We start from the raw sequence: 20,099 nt of genomic DNA on the forward strand, positions 1-20,099 counted from the left end.
ACCTGAGCCCCCTGTGTTGGAAGGTGGAGTCTTACCGCTGGATCACCAGGAAAGTCCCATGGTGCTCTTTCTTCCTTCGCAGCTCTGCCGTGGTGCACGTGCCTGGAGTGAACGACATCCAGTCCTCGTCCTCAACAAGTCAGAACATGTCCCAGATCTCCAGGCAGCTCAACCAGAGTCAGGTGGCCTGGACAGGAAGCCGTCCGCCCTTTCCAGGACAGGTATGGGCGTCAGCAAGGGTATTGCCCCAGGTCCCCAGAGGGCGCAGAGCACCTGAGCTGTGCTCTCTGGGAATCCCGGCTCTGAGAACAAGTCAGCGCATGGAGCTGGAGCTGACTGCCTCAACCACGGCCAGGCTCCAAGGAGCACGGAGGCAAAGGGTACTTTGAGAACCAGGTACCCATCAATGGTACCAAGTCTGTTTTCACAGCCTTTTCTCCCAGCAGTCTGGAGGCAGCTCTGGGGAACCAGGGGAGGGGACAGGCACTCAGAGACCGTCCATCAGGAGCAAGCCCCTCACCACTCTGAACCTCAGTTCCCTTGGCCCCGGAGTGCATGAGGTCGTCAACCTGGGGACACACCTGCCTCCCTGTTGTCACTGTGGGGACATCTGTATCCTGGACTGGTAGAGTCCTTGCCAAGATCCCCCCTTCCTCTGCCAAGGAAGGCAGAGGACTTAGATCACTGAGTCCCTGGAGGGCAATTTCAACCAGACCCTGAAGATCCAGGACCTGAGTCCTGTTTCTTGGGCCAGCACATGTTGGCCTGATCCTGGGCATGGTGCCCAGCAGGCCAGGAGGCCACTGGAGTCACTATCAGCCCAGAGCAGGGCTGCCAGTGTAGGCTGGACCTGCGCATGACAGTGACCAACCGGGGCCATGGAGGGTGTGGGGAGGGGGCCTGCTGGTGATGCTGGCCCTCTCTTCGCTTTGTCCTGATTGTAGCAACTCCCCTCGCAGTCCAGCAAGACTCAGTCTTCTCCCTTTGGGATCGGAACAAGCCACACATATCCTGCAGACCCCTCGTCCTACAGCCCTCTCTCCAGTCCGGCTACCTCCTCGCCCAGCGGGAATGCCTACTCCAGTCTGGCCAACAGAACTCCAGGCTTCGGTAGGTGGGGACAGAGGGGAAGAATTCCTGGGAGAGCCAGCTAAGATCATTTCTGAACATTCTGGTGTGGGAGTCTGAGCCCTGGGCTCTCAGAACCCTGGTACCAGGTCTGGAGATTTCCAAATTCTCTCTGGCCATCAGGAGGCCAGTGGTGTCCCTAAGGGACTTGCTGCCTAGACCTTGGCTTTGTAGATTGACTTTATCATTGTCAAGGCTCTGGGTCTCCTGTGCACTGATGTCATCTGAGTACTGTTTTAACCATTTATGGCCCTTGGCAAGGACTTTTAGATCACCCAAGTCAAAAACCCTATACAGTAAGTCCCCTACTTGTGAATGAGTTCTGTTCCAAGAGTGCATTAATAAGTCCAACAAAGTTAGCCTAGATATCCAATTAACACAACTGGCTATATAGTACTGTACTGCCATAGATTTATAATACTTTTCATACAAATAATACATAAAAACAAACCAAAAAAAAGCAAGCATTTTTAATCTTACAGTTCCATATCTTGAAAAGTACAGTAGTGTAGTACAATAGCTGGGCATATTTGCATCTTTGAAAGTTTTTATATAGGGAACTTACTGTGATCTTGTTTCAAAAAGCTGGGGAAGTATGGGTCATAGGGATGATGCATTGCGTCAATAAATTGTGTACATGATAAACATCGTAAAGTTCGCTCTCTTTTTAATATTACAAGAGGGATCCTATCCCATGGAAGAACACTTTGCTTAGCTTTGTTTGCACAACTTCAGGCCCTAACGGGTTAACCGTCTGCTCCCTCTGGTGGACTTCCCAGGAGCCCCTGCCACTGCTCACCCTGCGGGTGTTTAAATGACCCACTCCGTGTGTCTGCCAGGGTCTGAGTCCCACGTCACAGAGCAGGAACTCAGAAAGGATCCTGGTGCTGGCAAGAAGCCTGAGCTGGTGTCCCCTTCCTGCAGGGCTGTCTGTGGAGACAGTCATGCTCAGGGGGCATTTCCTTTCCAGAATCATCATTCTCAGGCAAGCCTGAAGCAGACACCTGCGTTTCCATTTGAGCCGCAAGTGTCCTTTTAGGGCTATGTCAGCTTTAGGAAGTATGTGGCGCCTTGCCCCTGGCCCACACCTGAGTTGTCAGCTGCCCCCACCCCCTGTCCAACCCCACCGCTAATAGCAGCACTTCTGGCCCCGCAGCCCCAGGTTTGGGGGTTGGGCAAGCATTTCCCAACCCTTTATCTGTCCCTCCCCTTCAGATTCAGGTGTCTCTCTGCATGAATCCCATAGACTTGGAGCAGGTTCTCACACTCAGCCTTTAAATATCCTTGCCAGATGATATGGTGAGTTTAGAAGCACAGTCCCCTGTTTCAGGAAGGAGAGGCCCTTCCTGAAAGGCAGCTGCTTTCAAGCCAGCCAGGAGCTCAACTTGGACCCACCCTGAGGTTGGAGGTCCCTGGTTCCCAGGAGGGCCCCCTGCTCACTGCATGTGGAGAGACACCACCCCTATGACCAGTCTGAGCACACTTGGCATGCAGGCACCTAGTCCTTCCTGGGAGCACAGGGCCCACCGGGCACTGACCTACTTGCTGGCCCTCCTGATGCCAGGCCCTGTGCTGAGCCCTGGGAGGAGACTCGGCTCTGACCAGGTAGAAGGTCACAGTGCAGACACCGAGGCAGGGGAGAGAGACAGCTACAGAGAGGCCGGCAAGCCAGTGCTGGAGGTGCAACAGCCAAGTCTGTTGGAAGCAAGTGGGGGAGTCAAGAGAGGCTCCCAGGAGAGTCAGCATTCCCCCTGGTATGGCCTAGAAGTATCTCAGGGCGGCCCTAACAAGAAATGAAGGGATGCCACCCCCTGCCCCAGCGACTAGAGCCTTTAGCTCTGTGCCTCTGTCTGGTCTCCACTTACCGAACGCTGGGCTCTGAAGTGCAAATGGAGGTGGAACACAGGAAGGACAGAGCCAGGGGCTGAGGCTGCCACACAACTCTCTGACCAAGAGCAGGACTGCACAAACGGGGCTCCAGGCTAAGCAGCCACTGTTACAGCTGCCATGCAGCTAGCTTACTTCGGATGACGATAATATTGTAATAATTATGATAGCAGCTCACTCACACCACATACTGACTGTGCTCAATGCTTTACACACTTGAATTTATTTAAAGCTCATAGAGGGCTTCCCAGGTGGTGCTAGTGGTTAAAGAACTCACCCATTGGCCAGTGCAGGAGACATAAGAAAAACAAGTTCGATCCCTGAGTTGGTAAGATCCCTTGGAGTAGGAAATGACAACCCGCTCCAGTTTTCTTGCCTGGGAAGTCCCATGGACAGAGGAGCCTGGCAGACTACAGTCCATAGGGTCACAAAGAGTGAGGCACGACTTAGCGACTGAGCATGCACACACATACATATGCCTTCTGAGATGGCCCACACCCTGTCTGTGAAGTGTGTCTCTCTAAAAAGGTCTACTTCTTACCTATCAGAAAAGAAAGAAATGTCTCTAGACGTTACCTCCAGGATGGCGGGTAAGGGCAAAATCACCCATGCCTGAGAACCACTGAGCTAAACCCAACCACTTAGGACCTCTGAATGAGACTTCAGGTAAACCTTGAGTCTTAATGCACTTTCCAAATCAAATGAATCTCACCAAAATTATTAGTTAGCAAAAGCTGAAAAGAGAACATTGAGTGCCAATAATTTTTTAAGGAAGTTGTCATCCCCTTTGTCTACAGTCTAGAAATTGACAAGCTCCCCAAGATTCTGACTCTTGCTGTGAAAGCCCACCCAGTCGGCCCAGATGGTAGCAACCTACTCGTATATTCTGTTTGGAATCCCTGGGCTGGCAGGTGTCCCAGGCATCCAGCCAGGGGATGTAGCAGCCTAGGTCTTACGCAGGCAGCCCACAGAACACAAGAAGCACGGCGTGGCTGGAACCCATGCTTAAGGTTTGCAGTCACACACGTGGTTTTCGGATCCATGAAGCAACACTGGGGCTTTTTCCAGAAAGAGGCTTGTAGGGACATATCCTGGGGGCAGGCCACAAACATGCCCTGTTTATGGTCTGTGGTACTGGTCAGTCGGGGCCAGGGTTTAGTCTAAGACCCCACAGGGCTCTATCATCCTGGGGAGGTTATGTTGTAGTTATTACTCATTCTTTAATCAGAGAGGTCACTGATGCAGCTCAGAAAAAAGTGTCAGGAGCAGAGACTGCATGGAGGGCTTTCCCCTTTAACTGTCCCACCACATGACGGGTGAGGTCATCTTCTAGATTGTCGGTGGATATAACTTCCTCCAGGAAGATGCAGATTGGCTTAAGTCTCACAGCCCTGTCCTTCCAATTGCCTGTGCTTCCCTTATAAGCAGTCTTAACAGTTTCAATTGGGCTTCACTGCTGGTTCAGCAATACAGAATCCACCTGCCATGCAGGAGACCTGGATTCAATCCCTGAGTTGGGAAGATCCCCTGGAGAAGGAAATGGCAGCCCACTCCAGTATTCTTGCCTGGGAAATCCCATGGACAGAGGAGACTGGTGGGCTACAGTCCATGGGGTTGCAAAGAGTCAGACATGACTGAGCAACTAAACAAACAACAATTCCAATTGCCTAGTTACTCATCTGTCTTTCTCAATGAATTGGACCATTGCAACCCACTGCATCGCCAGCCACTGCTCAGTGTCGGGTACATATATTTCACTATGAAAACTATTTATCAAATCAATGCACTTGGGCTTCAGCATCAGACAGATCTCGGTTCAAACCCTGGCTCTGGTATTCATAAGCTAAATGAGTTGGGCACATTTCCTGACATCTTTGAGCCCCAGTGTCTTCATCTGAAAAATGTGGAAGATGGACTCATCTCTTAGCGTCAGAGTGAAGAAGAAATTAAAGAATGTCTAAAAAGTATCCCGAGGGATGCCTAGCACCTAGTCAGTACTCCAAAAATACCGAGCCCTTTCCCTGCTTCCTTAGCTAGCTTATGCGGTTTCTAAAGCAAACCAGTTCTTCCCTGATGGTCCAGTGGTTAAGACTCCACATGCCCAGTGCAGGGAGCATGGGATTGATCCCTGATTGAGGAGCTAAGATCTCCTATGCCACGCAGCAGGGTCATAAATAAATAGGCATACCCTGTAACAGTATTAACTATTTAGTCATCATGTTGCATTTACATCCCTATAAAAATAAATAAATGAATAAAGCAATCCAGTTCAATAATTTTTTTTTCTATTGCACGCAGTTAAGAAAAGCACTTCCCTTCCCAGAAGTTTAAGAATTTTTGTTCTGAAATTTTGTCTTGTTCATGAATACAACCACCCCCAGACACAAGTTGGGGAAGCTAGTCTTCCTCTAATCCTCCCCCTCCACCCCCCTCCCCTGGCTCTGGCTGTCACCAAGGAAGACTGATGAGAAGATGGGTATTAGCTTCATTATAAATTGGTGATATCCAGGAAGCCTCCAGTGGGAATAGAAGTGAAAGTGTATAGAGCGTTCTTATTTCTTCCTCCTTTGCTCCTCTTTCCTTCCTTCATTCTTGCTTTCAGCAGATACTTTGTAAAATTTACTTGGCTATGTGGGATCTTAGTTGTGGCATGTAGGATCTAGTTCCCTGACCAGGGATTGAACCTGGACCCCCTGCATTGGGAATGCAGACTCTTAGCCACTGGACCACCAGGGAAATCCCAGCAGATACTTCTGCTTTATTCCAGGCACTGTACTCAGTGAAGCCTGGAACAGACGTTTTAATAGATAAGGTCCCTGGCCTTAAGTTACTCACATCTGGGGATGAGTCATCTTAGCGTGAAGGGCACCATCCTGAGAGACAGCACAAGTGCCACAGGCCAACTGAGGACAGAGCATGGAGTCAGTCGTTCAAGGTCACATTCGATCAGGTCTCGGAGTACAAGTAGAATCCTGCAGGCGCAGAGCAGGGGGAGGACGCACACGCCAGAGAGAACACAGGTACAGCGACACCAAGCCAGTCATCCCTGAATACATGAGGATAGCCCTCATGGTCTGCCCCAGCCCCACCTTCAGCAGAGGTGCCTGTGTCCATCCATCCTCTGTCCCAGCAGCAGATGGCCCAGCTCGTGCTCAACCTCAGGGCCTCCAGGACGGGGTGGGTATCTGACCAGTGGTGCTTCCATCACTGCTCCAGCTGGGGCTGCTGCACATTTCATCTTCTTTTTTTAAGCATTTTATTTACTTATTTATTTATTGCTATGCCGTGTCTTTGTTGCCACATGTGGGCTTTCTCTAGTTGGAGCAAGCAGGGGCTACTCTTTAGTTGCAATGCACAGGGTTCTCATTGCAGTGGCTTCTCTTGTCTTGGAGCACAGTCTCTAATGTGCACGGGCTTCAGTGGTTATGGCCCTGTGGCATGGGGGATCTTCCCAGACCAGGGATCACACCCAGTTCCCCTGCACTGGCAGGCAGGTTCTTAACCACTGGACACCCAGGGAAGTCCTATGCATTTAATATTGCTACAGTTTTGAACCAGGACTGTTCTAGATTGTTCTATTCACAAATCATGGCAACCCACTCCAGTGTTCTTGCCTGGGAGATCCTATGGACAGAGGAGCCTGGCAGGCTACAGTTCATGGGGTCACCAGAGTCGGACACGACTTAGCAACTAAACCACCACCATTCCCAAATCGGGCCAGGGGACATGATTCTATGAAAAAGTTGTCCCTGGCCCATGGAATATCGTGAGAGAGTGTTCGGGAAAGGCATTTCAGCAAAGCCAGATGCATTTGTTTAAACAACAAAATCCTGTATGCACAGTAGATTTAACTCCTTCTTGTGTGCAATCAGGAATTGTATCCTTACCTGAGTTTCTGGATCCCTTTACCAACTGTGATCACGCAGAGCTTGAAAGGTGCCATGGTGAACCATTCAAGGGAGTATATGTTTTATTAAAGCCCTTCATGTCTCAGGCAGTAGGTGAGATGTGAGAGAGAAAGGGATTGACTCTTCCCTTTGAACACCATCTAAACTACCACCCAAGATGAACCCAGTGCCCACTTATCAGGTGGGGAGTGGGGTCGCCCGTGGTCAGAACAACTGTTGAAGAACAAGTAGGGCCAAGATGGGACCTGTTCTGCTCTATAGAGCTGGACAGTGAGCCTGTCACCTCCAAAATGTCATTGAATGGTTTGGAACAAGGAAAAGTGCCTGCAGTTTTTAATATGCCTTAGGATAAACCAACCCTAGTAGACTTAAAAAATATTCACAACCTGAAAGTTGAGAATTATGTTTTATTTGATGGGACTGGGCTTCCCTGATGGTTCAGTGATAAAGAATCCTCCTGGCAATGCAGGAGACCAGGGTTGGATCCCTGGGTTGAGAAGATCCCCTAGAGTAGGAAATGGCAACGCACTCCAGTATTCTTGCCTGGAAAATTCCATGGACAGAGGAGCCTAGCAGGTTACAGTCCATGGGGTTGCAAAGAGTCAGGCATGACTGAGCATGCACAGGATTTAGGACTTCAAGCCTGTGAGGCAGCATTTCAAGTAACCCTTAGAGAACTGGTCAGAGGAGGTGAGGGGAGAAGCCAGGTGATATAGAAGTTTTGCAACAAAGGGCAGGTAGTCTGAACATCAAAAGATTATTGTTAAAGAAGACCAGATAGCCAGGTTAAGGAATTTAGCACTTTTCCATGTATGGGAAGATACAAGAGTCTGGGCTCACTGAAATCATTCCTTTGATGTACACCTCACCTATCTGGGGCCAGTATCCTATGTTTTCACATCCTGAGTTTCCTCTAGGCTCCCAGTAGGGAGTGGCTGCAGACTGATGGCTGCTGGATGGCAGGTATTCTTTTCTTCCTCGGTTCCCTCAGGGCTCACCAGCTCCCCATCCATGGTGTCTGCAATTGCTGATGATTGTGACATCCTTGTTTACATATATGGCAGGAAATATTCCCTTTCTCGCCCCCTTGGGTTAATCTTTAAAATGTTTTAGGCAAAATTCTGCTCTTTTTTTCTAAGTTTTGTTTTTCCACCAGGTATTTTTTGTAAATTGTGGACAGAGCAAGGTCGCTCTTGTTCACAAATTTATCTGGCAATTCCCACAAAGAGACCTATCTCCTTGTCTAAGCTGTACCCAAATGCCTTTCCTCTCAAACTAGTGGTGCTGAGAAACACTCTGCTAAAGAGACGGGCAGAAAGAGCCATGGCTCTTGGCCCCCATGGAAGGACCTTCATGGAATGCCAAGTGTGGCTTCAGCTGAGTTACCCAGAAGGTAGTGAGGCTGGTGGAGGTCAAGTTTTGCTGAGTGAGGCTCTTCTACTGGCAGGACAGGGTTCCTTTAAAGAGCAGCCTGTGAGCTGGGGTATCTGGAGTGGCAGAGACTCCATATCCATTCTCCTGCACATCTAGGAGATGGCTTCTCGGCCACAGACATGCCTCCAGCAGTGATCATGAAGGACTGAGGGCTGTAAGACTTTACCCTGGCAGATGCGCTCGGGGAGAACCACCCTCACTGCCCAGTACCTGCACCATCTGGCAGAGAGCTCCTGTTTCTCTTTCACCCATCCAGCCCTCGGGTGCCAAACCAGCTTCTTATCTGTCAGCCAGCATGAGGCAGAGGGGGACAGCGAGCACTGTCAGCCCGCTCTGGATGGAGTGCGGGGGTCCTCTGGGCTGTAGTGGTTCTTGGGTCTCCTGAAGTCATGGGCTGGGTTTTAAAGGAAGTGTCCTCTATGTCGGATCTTTCAGCTGAGAGCGGACAGAGTAGCGGGCAGTTCCAAGGGCGGCCCTCGGAAGTTTGGTCGCAGTGGCAAAGCCAGCACCACGGACAGCAGAGCGGTGAGCCGCACTCCCACCAGCAGCCCGGTCAGACTGAAGTGTTCCAGGTAAATCAGCGAGCACCGCCTTCTCGTAGGTACCCGCGCCTTCTCTCTGCTTCCTTTCCCCCTCGGTCTCTGCCTCCCTGCTGTAGCACCGACTGCTGATAGAGATTGTGAGTTCTGGCCCCTCCCGGGAAGGTCGTAGCCCCGACTCCAGGGGCTCCAGGAGGAGAAAGAGGCGAGGCTCCCTTCTTGAGCCCCAGGCACGTATTGCTGATTGAAGCTGCCTGGGTGCCTTGCAACTCCTCCGTTGTTTGATCCAGCTGTCCTCAACCGTTTTGGCACCAGCAACCAGTTTTGTGGAAGACAGTTTTTCCACAGATAGTGGGAGGGGATGGTTTCGGAATGATTTAAGTGCATTACATTTATTGTGCATTTTATTTCTATTGTTATTACATCAGCTCCACCTCAGATCATCAGGCTTTGGATACCAGAGATTGGGGACCCCCGGTTTGAGCCATTCCCTAAGTGTGCAGCAGTAACAGATATCACTGGCATACCACAGTGCAGGACTCGGCCCCCTTGGGTGTCAGAGCCCCACTTTCAGCCAGGAAAGTTCTCACTGGGAAGAGGCTCCAAGTGGGGATGTGTCCCGTCCACCCTACCAGGTCTTCATGAGGGAGAAACACCTGATAACAAGAGCCCCAAGTGCCTTCTGTCACATTCCAGAGCCTGCCCCGCAAGGTGTGGCTGGAGCAGGGCTCACCTGGGACCCACAGGACTACAAAGCTCTCATGGAAGAGCTCTCCATTTACCCCACTCTCACCCCAAGCTGGGGCTTCCCTAGTGGCTCAGTGGAAAAGAATTCGCCTGCAATGCAAGAGACGCGAGTTTGATCCCTGGGTCGGTAAGATCTCTTGGAGGAGGAAATGGCAACCCACTCTGGTATTCTTGCCTGGGAAATGCCGTGGACAGAGGAGCCTGGCGGGCCACAGTCCATGGGGTCACAAAGAGCTGGACATGACTTAGTGACTGAACAGCAGCAACGCCTCAAGCTCCTTTCCCACCAGTTCAAGCAGCACCTTCACAGGCAAAGCTGTAGAACCCAGGTCCCCGAAGAGACAAAATCCTTTTATACTTGCAGAGAGGTGCCTCACCCAGGCCCTCACCTGACCACCCCTGACCCATGATGACTATCCCCCCTTCCTCCATCCGTCATGCTGAGCCCTGGCCCCTCCTTGTGCCTCACGGTCACCATTTAAGCAGATTTCCCTAACCTGGCTCTTCATGGTCACGATCCTAAAAGGAATTTTTGGTCAAATACATTTGTGAGACATGATTAAACAGTTATTCAGTTTCCTTTTTAAAAAATTAGAATATAATTGCTTTACAATGTTGTGTTAATTTCTGCTGTACAACAAAGTGAATCCGCCGTGTTTACATGTTTACATGTATCTCCTTCCTCTTGAGCCTCCCTCCCACCCTGCCATCCCACTGCTTTAGGTCATCACAGAGCTGAGCTTCCTGCGCTATATGGCAGCTTCCCAATAGCCCTCTGTTTTACACGTGGTGGTATATATAGGTCAATGCTGCTGTCTCAGTTTGTCCCACCTTCTCCTTCCCTTGCTCTGCCCACTCGTCTATTCTCTACATCTGCATCTCTATTCCTGCCCTGCAGATAGGTTCATCTGTATGACTACAGGACTTAACAGAGCCTTTATGTACTAATGATGACTGAGGGTTTACAGAAGGGCAGCAAAGTACACCTCGTTTCCCAAACTCATTTGTCCGCAGAATTCTTTTCTCCCAGAGTGTCTCGTGGGCCAAGAATTGGACACAGCACACTTTGGGGAAATTGCCATAAAGGATTGAAATATAGCTCTGCCCATTTTCTGGATGGGTAGTCTGAGTCCCAGAGAACTTGAAGGACTCGTGAAAGGTGAAGTCTAACCCCACAGGGATTTGGCCTTGTCCTCGATGTACACGGTGAAGACAGCCCACTCAGTTCTCCTTACACGTAGCCCTCCTGCCCTTCCCTGCATCGCAGTGCTGTCGTATCTTGATTGTCGGTTGTGTATATAACTTGCTTGGTACCAAACTGGTACCAGTGGGCCTCTTGTGCACCCTGTGTCCTGGCTAGGCTTTAAACAGACAGAGCTTCCTGCTGCAATGACATCTCCCAGGACGCAAAGCTACCCAGGGTCTCAGACATTGGAGGAACCCAGCAGAGCATCTGTCAGATGGTGGGGGCGGTGGGGAGGGTACGTGTTCCCAAGCTGCCCTGTTGGAGAGATGCCGTGAGGGTGGCGGGCAGGCTGGGCTCCTGGGACGTGCCACTGCCCAGGAGAATGAGGGATGAGCCGACTCCCCTGCGCTCTTTTCCTCTCTCCTGCAGGACATGCTGCCCATGCCCGGAGATCCAACCCAGGGGACCGGCAACTATAACATTGAAGATTTTGCCGACCTGGGCATGTTCCCGCCATTTTCGGAGTAGCTGCGGGCAAAGCCAGGCTTCACAGAGCAGTGTCCCCCCTGCTGTGACGTCGACGCCATCGTGAACGGGGGCCCCCCTTGCCCTGCTTGTCCTGTGGCAGGAACCCCCCCAGCAGAAGACACCTCATTTCCCCCCGCCCCCGCCGTGTTCCCCCTGCCACTGTCGCATTGCTCAGCTTCTAACCCTCAGCAGTGGCTGCTCCGCCACCAAACAGGAGCCTGGTAGACGTCAGGGGTGGGTTTATTTATTGTATTTTACTTGTGTGTGCTTGGGAGGCCGACCCATTGGGTTCCTAAAATCTGGTTGTGAATAATCTCCTATCGGACAATTTGTGTCTATGTAAAGTTCACTTACAGCCGAGAGAGCCCAAGCGGCATGCCCAGGCCTGCCCTGGAAGCTGGAATCTGGTTTCTCCTGGCTTCTAACTTCTGTGTCCGCATGGGGCTCAGGGAGTAGTGGGGAGAGAGGGCACAAAGCCTGTGTTCTCAGAGCTGGAGGTGAGCAGCCGAGGACCCCCAGGTGGACGCCGGCTCCTCTGTCTCCCGGCTCAGCCGCATCTGTCCGTCCGTCCATGTTGCCATGAGGCGTGTACTTTGTGCCACGTAATGTGAATCCTTGTCCTGAAGGATGTGCTGTGCCCATGTCTGTTGTGTGTGGCAAGAGCGAGAGTCTAGAATCCAGGGTGTGTGATGGAGGTGGAGCCCCAGCCAAGCTGAGGAGGACACCCTGACCAGAGGGAGCCAGGCCTGGGGCCTGGGTTCCAGGCAGACAGGCTGAACTGAGCAGGCGGGCACTTGACGGCGACCCCAGGAGTCCCGGCCCAGAGCTGCTTGCTCTGCTAGGTCAGTTCTTCAGTCCAGGCAGGGGACAGCAGCTTCTCAGGAGGGGCAGAGGGCGGGTCTTCGAGGGAGAGGACTTGGGCTCCAGTTCTGGTTTTGCCACCCCCCCCCACCCCAGGTTGTCTCAAGACAGAGTGAGAGCTGACTTCTAGAAGCTTGCCTGGCTAACTTCTGAGCCCCTGGTCCCTGGCTTGTTGTTTCTCTCAGATCTGAGATGATTCCCCATTTTTACTTACCTCCACTCCATCCCGTGCCCTTTACAGTAAGGAAGGAAACTCCTGTGTCCTCTTCTTTTCCCAATGGTCCCCCTCCTGTCCTGCCTCCCCATCCCATCAGCTCACCGACACCCATAGGGAGACAGGCTACCTACCCGTGGCCACCTCGCGGCAGGCAGAGGAGCCCATGCCCCCTGCAGGCGCCTGGCTCGGAACAATCCTTGTACCCCTCCTCCTGGGGTTCTGAAGGGCCCGGCGGAGTGGAGTCGCTTCTGGGCTACCTGAGCCAGGAGTGAGCCCCATCTGCAGGAAGGAGCCACGTGGAGAGTGTTTGCTCTCATCCTCTGAAAACTGCATCAACCCCAGCGCTGGCCAGCATCCAGAGCGGATGGGCGTTCATTCTGGCCTGGGAAGCTCCAGCTGTTAAAGTCCAGCATTGTTCACGAGCTTACCCTTGGCTGGTAGCCAGCTTTGTGTGATCCCAGGTCATGGGCTCTAAATTAAAACTGACCTGACAGTTTCTAGAGTGGTTTTTAATCTTCGTGTATATAGTGGCGATTGGATTTGGGGTTTAGACGCACGGATGTCATTTTTAACCTTTAGAAGCCTTTTGGTTCCTGGGAAAATGGCAGGTGGCTGAACGTCCCCCGACCCTGACAGAACCAAGACCCAGAAGGGGCCTCCCCTGGGTGTGCCCCGCTCCTGGGGTCACCTCTGCCCCCCCTGCAGCCTTGAACTTGTCCCAGACTGTAGACTTAATCATTTCCCAAGAAGAGACACCAAAATAGCTTTTGGATCAAAGAATGGGTTCTCGGTGAAATGAAAACAGACTTCTTGTGACTTTGAGTCTATAAATTTGAGTTTGAGGGGGGAGGTATGTTTGTCTCTTCTGGTTTTAGAGGGAGTTTGGGGGTTTTCTAAGGTGCACACACTGATTGGCATGCTGACTGGGAGCCTGCCACCCACCCGGGCTGTACTGGGTGCTGAGGGGATGCAGGACAGAGGAGAACAGTCTTGCCCCCAGGACCTTTCATCTACTTACACAATGTCTAGGATGAGGACCTCTCAGTTCTTAGTCCTAGTTGGCAAGGATTCCTGAGCAAATGAAAGCCAGATGTAATGGAGAGCATCATAACTAAACAGCCTCAACCTGACTTCCCTCGTGGTCCAGTGGTTAAGACTCTGAGCTTCCACTTCTGGGGCCTGAGTTCGATCCCTGGTCAGGGAACTAAGATCCTACACATAGCACAGTGTGGCCAAAAAGAAAATAAATAAGTAAGCCCACCTCCCCTCCCAGCTGTGTCCCAGGAGCCCTGGAGGGGTGTGTGGCTGCAGTGTGACTGGCAGTTTGAGTTTTGTTTTCTGTATTCCCCATTCCACGCTTTGATTGTGAGTGTTAGAAGCACCATGTGGCCACTCAGAAAACAGGGAGCACCCAGAGGACCACATGTCTGAGGGATGCTTTCTGCCCACCGCCCCCCCCCCCCACACACACACACAAGGAATTTTGAGACAAATGAGCATTAAAGTCCTGGAGAGCCTAGTAATGCCAGTTTGTAGAAGCCTTGATCCTGCCCTGCCAGGAGACCAGGATGCCCATGGACCCTGCGTCAGCGTGGCCTTCAGCTCAACTTCCTTTCCTATTGGAGATGGACGAAAAGCTGGATTGGGAAGGGGAACAACACTAGGACTTTGGCTCCAGGACTGTCTTCCTCATTCACACCTCATCTTGCATCTCCCAGGCCTTCCAGTGGCTTCCTTTGGCTGAGCAAGCAGAAGGCTCTCCCCTCAAAAAAGCCATGTGGTGGCTGCCTGAACCATTGGTGAGCACACAGACACAGCCACGCTGAGGCTTGGCCAAGGCTGGGTTAGTGACTGCGATGGTGGCTACAGGGGTTCTAGAACATTCTGCCTCTATATGCCTCCTACTGGCTTCATCTGTAGTTTTGGTTTCAGGGAGCAACAGAGCCATCACAGACACCCACATTCTTCTCTGCTTCCCAGTTGATCAAATTCACCCTTTTGTTGTTTCGTGAATACCTGTTGCAATGAGAATACTGATAGTTGATGCGACTGACGTTGAAGAGCATGACTCTCCTGAGTCCATAAGAGACTCTGTCCCCCAGACCAGCCACCCTTGACACTGTCAGTGCTGTGACCAGGCTCAGTCTAGAGATGAGTCAGGTCCCAGGGAAATGACCGTGTTCCCTTCCCTCTACGTCAGCCCCTGGACTAGCAGATGAGCCCTGAATCTCTACCCCCGCCCCCCCCCACAACCTACCTGCTCCCTAACATTTATGACATAAGCAGGACCATGCTGGTCACTTAACAGCAGTAGCCAGTCATGAGTCAGGGTGGAAATGCTCCTTCCTTTACTGGGAAGTATGGGTTTGATCATTAAGTCGCTGTGTCCTGACTTGCCAGGGACAACCCAACTTGTCCATTCAGCCCTCTCTCCTGGCCAGATCTTCATCTTGGGTATGAAGGGATCTGACTGTCCTTTTCCTCGCTGCCTGTGGGCTGGGGCAGCTTGAGAGGCATCATGCTGGAATACCGGCACCTCTTCATGCATAGGTAGGTGTGCCTGGGTCTTGGGGCCAAAGACCGTGGAGTGGTGACCATGTGGAGGTGGAAAAAGGGAGGTTTTTCCACCTTTTATGGGAACAAGGCAGCCTGCTTCCGGTTAACAATCTCATTTTCCTCCAAAAACAAGATAATTCCCAGATGAGCTTCAGAGGACAGTTTCAGCACTTAATCGTTTCTCTTTTAACCTTTCTTCTTATGAATGTGAACCGTGCTGTGGATAAATCATTTGTATTTCTTGAATGTTCTCTATGACTAACAGTTATTAAGTCAGTTGTGTATATGTGTAACTAATGGAACTGCCTTTTAAAATTTCATTACAATAAAAATGACTTTGCTCTGAACACTGAATAGCCCAGGCCAGCTTTGTCACTGAAGAATTTATAGAACCTGCTCTTGAAGTCGGGTAGACGCTCTCATATTACTCTTCCTAAGGGCTGTGTTTTGTTGTCCCCAGAAAAGGGTGTAGAAAGCATGTATGCTAAAGAGTGACTGTCAGGGGATCTGGGTACATAAAATTTTAAAAGAAGCTAATAACTCTCAGCTTTGTGTGTTAGGCAAGGCTCTCTGGAAGGCTCTTTGCAAATGCTATTTTTGTGACCATTATTAACCTCTGCGATGTAGATATTACTCCTGGTTTATAGATTCAGATATTGGGACTCAGAGAAGTTAAGTGACTTATCTAAGAACACAAAAGGTTGATCTTAGGTCTCATTACAAAACCTTGTATCTGTTGTACTCTTCAAACACTCATTTCTTTCTTAAATTCTCCCAGGGACTTTCCTGGAAGTCCAGTGGTGGTCCCATGTTTAAGACTTCACCTTACAATGCAAGGGGTGCAGGTTCCATCCCTGGTTAGGGAATTAAGATCCCACGTGCCTTGTGGCCAAAAAATCAAAACATGAACTAGCAAGGAGTGTAAAAAATTCAATAAAAACTTTTTAAAATGGCCTACATTTTTCTTTTAAAAGAAGATGTGGGATTGGCATAGAGAAAACTAGATTAGTAGAATACCATAAAGAATCTGAAAGTATGCACATGTTCAGAAAGAAGAATATTTGGTATGTGCACCTCTGAAGCAAGCCAAAGCTGTTATTTACAAGAGTCAGCATTACAAATCATGGGACCAGACAGACTTCCAATAAATGGTGCCAGGGAAAAGCACATGGGGAAAAGAAGTAAGTGTACCCTTATCTTACACAATGTACAAAAGATAAATTCCCCGCAGATGAAAACATCTGAGTGTTGACAAGCAATAGATGTAAAATCTTTAGAAAAAAATCTAGGAAAATATATTGATGAAATCAGTTAGCGAAGGAGATTTTAAACCAGGCAAAAAGACCACAAACTATACAGAAATTTTTAAAAGTTCTGTTTGAAAAAAAAAAAAAAAGTTTTGTTTGAGGTCACTAAAACATAATCAGCTTAAAGAAATGGACAAGACAATCAATAAACTGGTAGAAATATTTGCAATGTATGTACCTAACGAAGTGGTATTCACATCATTGAGAGAGACTGTTCTGAATATAAGGAGTCATAAAAGTCAATAAGAAAAATACAACTCAATAGATAAGTGGCCAGAGGCTTCCCTGTCGGTCCAGTTGTTAAGACATTGCCTTCCAGTGCAGGGATTACAGGTTCAATCCTTGGTCCAGGAGCTCACTTCCCTAGAAACCAAAACATAAAACAGAAACATGATTGTAACAAATTCAATAAAGACTTTAAAAATGGTCCGCATCAAAAAAACAAAAAGAATTGTTTTTAATAGATAAATGATCAGAGTTTGAATTGCCAGTTCATAGAAACTCAGTGGCATTAGATGTTGAGAAAAGACTGAACCTCACTAGTAATGAAGGGAAATGCAAAATTAAAGCAAGATAAGGTCTATCACTCAGATGTACCAGGTCTGATAACTCAATTGTTATGACCATATGGGGAAACAGGACAGACACTCTGGGAAGGGTACACAATATCCTGACATATCAAAGATGTACAAACCCTATGACTCAGTGAATCCAAGTGTCTGTCCTAGGAAACCTCCCACATGTGTGAGACAAGGCAGGTAAAAGGAGATCTACTGCATTGCTTGTTGCAGTGAAAAACTGGGAACCTGCCTAAGCATCCTTTATTAAAGAAATGAATCAACTGATTGATGTAGGCCCACAACATTTGTGTGCTGCACTTAAAATGATTTTGTAGAAGTGTGCGCACCTTCTAAAAACATACTATTACATTTAAAAGGTTGTACATATTTTATAACTCAGGGCAATTACGTATTGTGTTTCTGCATAAATAGATACGCAGCAAACATTTTTTAAAAAGAATCTCCTAAATGGATAGGTACAACTGTGAATAGAGAGAGAAAGAGTGGACAGAGTGATTTGTGTGGTTGAATTCCTTAAAGCAGATTAAGGCAGAGGAAAGAAAGAGGTGTTGATTGAAAATAAAAAGAAATATATGGTATTTGTTTTTCTCTTTTTGTGTTTTTCTCTTTCTGTTTTCTCTTACTTCGCTCTGTGTGACAGTCTGTAAGTCCATGCATGTCTCTACAAATGATCCAATTTTGTTCCTTTTAATGGCTGAGTGATACTTCATTGTGTATATGTGCCACATCTTCTTTATCCATTCATCTGGAGAAAAAGTATCTGAAGCAGTTATGGCAAAATGTTAAACAGCTATTTCATCTTGGTGATGAGCATATGGTATACTTTTCTCAAATTTGCTGCATAGTAGAAAAAGTGTTAGTCACTCAGTCATGTCCAACTCTATGTGTCCCAATAGACTGTAGCCCACCAGGCTCCTCTGTTCTTTGGATTTCCCAGGCAAGAATACTGGAGTGGGTTGCCATTTCCTTCTCCGCAGATCTTCCTGACCCAGGAATGTTCCATTGCATTGATATAAAATTCTGTGTGCATTTATATTCATTAAAGATGAAACTCTAGTAACCTATCTCCACATGATAGAATCTCAAGTGAATTTACCTTTTATGTAATAAAAAATATATATATTTATTTGCTTACTTGAGTGCACCCGATCTTAGTTGCAGCATCTAGTTCCCTGAAAAGGGAATTGAAGCTGCCCCCCCTGTGTTGGGAGCTCAGAGTCTAAGCCACTGGACCACCAGGGAAGTCCCTCTCCTTGTAATTTTTAATGTTATTTGTTTTATGAAGAATGTATACTACTTATAAAGTCTTGAAAAATAATGAAAAGCAAATCATCTGTCAGAATAAGAAAATAAATGACTTAGCCACACTACCTTGAAATCGTTGGATCCCTTGTCGAGGAACTAAGATCCTGCATGCCACATAGCGAGGCCAAATAAATAATTTGTTTGAACCTTGAAACTTTGAACTTAAAAAGGAAAAAAAGAAAGAGCCATGGCTGGACACAGCTATGCCAGACCAGGCAGTGCAGGAATTGCCAGGTAAGTTCAGAGGAGAAGAAATAGTGAAAAAAGCCCAAACAATTGCCAGGACATGGCTTCACCTGCACCCTCCCTTTATTCCTCCCCCAGCAGTAGACAACTAGATAAAAATACACTCTCATCATAGATAGAGCAATAGTAATTCTTTTCCTGATGTTACTAATGATGTACACTCATTATTTTTAAGAGTGTAGCATATAGAAAAGCATGAAGAATAAAAGTATTCTGATTCAGGTTATTGATGAGGGGCCCAAAGAACAGTGAAAGGCAATGGGGATGAAGCACAGGGATGTGGAAGCGTGAGGCTGCTCAGGTTGGGAGGGGGAATAAAGCAGGAAGAATCGGCCAGGTTCTCACGGTGCTCCCTCCATTTCCAAGAGCCACCTCCCAGCCTCCCCTCCCATCAGCTCCTTATCTTCCTCTGGGAGGAAAATAAGGTCATCTCCCTGTTAACCATGTTGAAGCCCAACAGTTATGAAGTTAATTCTCCTGCAAACCCTCTCAAGCATGCTCTTTCCATAAACACTTGTGTGGCACCTGCCACTTGCTGCACACAGGGCTGGAGCCACACAGTGAAGACCCAACCCCACCCCTAGAATATGAGGTTCCTAACTTATGGCTCCTGGGGGAAGGATGGAGGAAGGGATAGTTAAGGAGTTTGGGATGGACAAGTAAACACTGCTGTATTTAAAATGGATAACCAACAAGGACCTACTGTTACAGCACAGGGAACTCTGCCCAGTGTTATGTGGAAGTCTGGATGGGAGAGGGGTTTAGGGGAGAATGGATACATGTATATGTATGGCTGAGTCCCTTTGCTGTGCGCCTGAAACTATCACAACTTTGATAATCAGCTATACCCTAGTACAAAATAAAAAAGTTCTAAAAAATGCATTAGAAATTTTTTTAAAACCTTGATATGAAATATCTGAAATTATTGTCATATTTGTGATGGGATGTTGTATAATTATTGCTCTAATTTTATCTTTGCTCATCCAGTGTCGGACACGACTGAAGTGACTTAGCAGCAGAAGCAGCAGGCACTTGATAGGGCTTCCCAGGTGGCTCATTGGTAAGGAATCCGCCTGCAAATGCAGGAGACATGGGTTCAGTCCCTGGGTTGTGACAATCCCTTGGTGAAGGAAATGGCTACGCACTCCAGTATTCTTGCCTGGAAAATCCCATGGACAGAGGAGCCTGGTGTGCTACAGTCCATGGGGTCACAAAGAGTCAGACACCACTTAGTGACTAAACAAAAACAGCAATAAGGCACTTTATGTGTTTGAATTAATAAATGATATTATTTAGTTGTTATGATTGAATGAGTAGCATTATTGAATGTCATTAATGAATGACAAATGTCATTTTAAAATGCCCATTTTGATTGCTAATATGAAGTAAAAAATTCTATTGTGGTTATGTTAATAAAAGGAAATCTTTACATGAAGAAAAAAAGTAAAATGGATAACTGACAAGGTCCTACTGTACAGCCCAGGGAATTCTGCTCAGTGTTATGTGGCAGCCTGGATGGGAAAGGAGTTTGGCAGAGAACGGATACATGTATATGTATGGCTGAGTCCCTGTGTTGTGTACCTGAAACTGTCACATTGTCAATCAGTTATACTCCAATATAAAATAAAAGTGCTAAGGATTTAGGTGGAGAGCACCCACCCTGCAAATG

General features: G+C 48.4%; 1 protein-coding gene and 1 non-coding gene across 14 annotated transcripts in view; one reads left to right on the plus strand and one right to left on the minus strand.

Moving 5' to 3' along the window:
* Positions 1-15,345, plus strand: part of ARNT2 (aryl hydrocarbon receptor nuclear translocator 2) — a 204,009-nt gene extending 188,664 nt beyond the window's left edge. For 10 of the 13 annotated variants that reach the window (XM_059879103.1, XM_059879098.1, XM_059879099.1 and 7 more), the window contains 4 exons: positions 83-221; positions 945-1,110; positions 8,793-8,929; positions 11,259-15,338. In XM_059879103.1, coding sequence (XP_059735086.1) covers positions 83-221; positions 945-1,110; positions 8,793-8,929; positions 11,259-11,357 — 541 coding nt within the window. In that variant the 3' untranslated portion in view covers positions 11,358-15,338. 13 annotated transcript variants of the gene reach the window in all.
* TRNAG-CCC (transfer RNA glycine (anticodon CCC)) lies at positions 5,679-5,751 on the minus strand. The gene has a single exon. It is a non-coding gene; the product is annotated as a tRNA-Gly (tRNA).
* Positions 15,346-20,099: the final 4,754 nt, after the last annotated feature.

This window comes from Bos taurus, chromosome 21 (genome assembly GCF_002263795.3).
Source record: "Bos taurus isolate L1 Dominette 01449 registration number 42190680 breed Hereford chromosome 21, ARS-UCD2.0, whole genome shotgun sequence".
In the NCBI taxonomy this organism is placed as follows: domain Eukaryota; kingdom Metazoa; phylum Chordata; class Mammalia; order Artiodactyla; family Bovidae; genus Bos; species Bos taurus.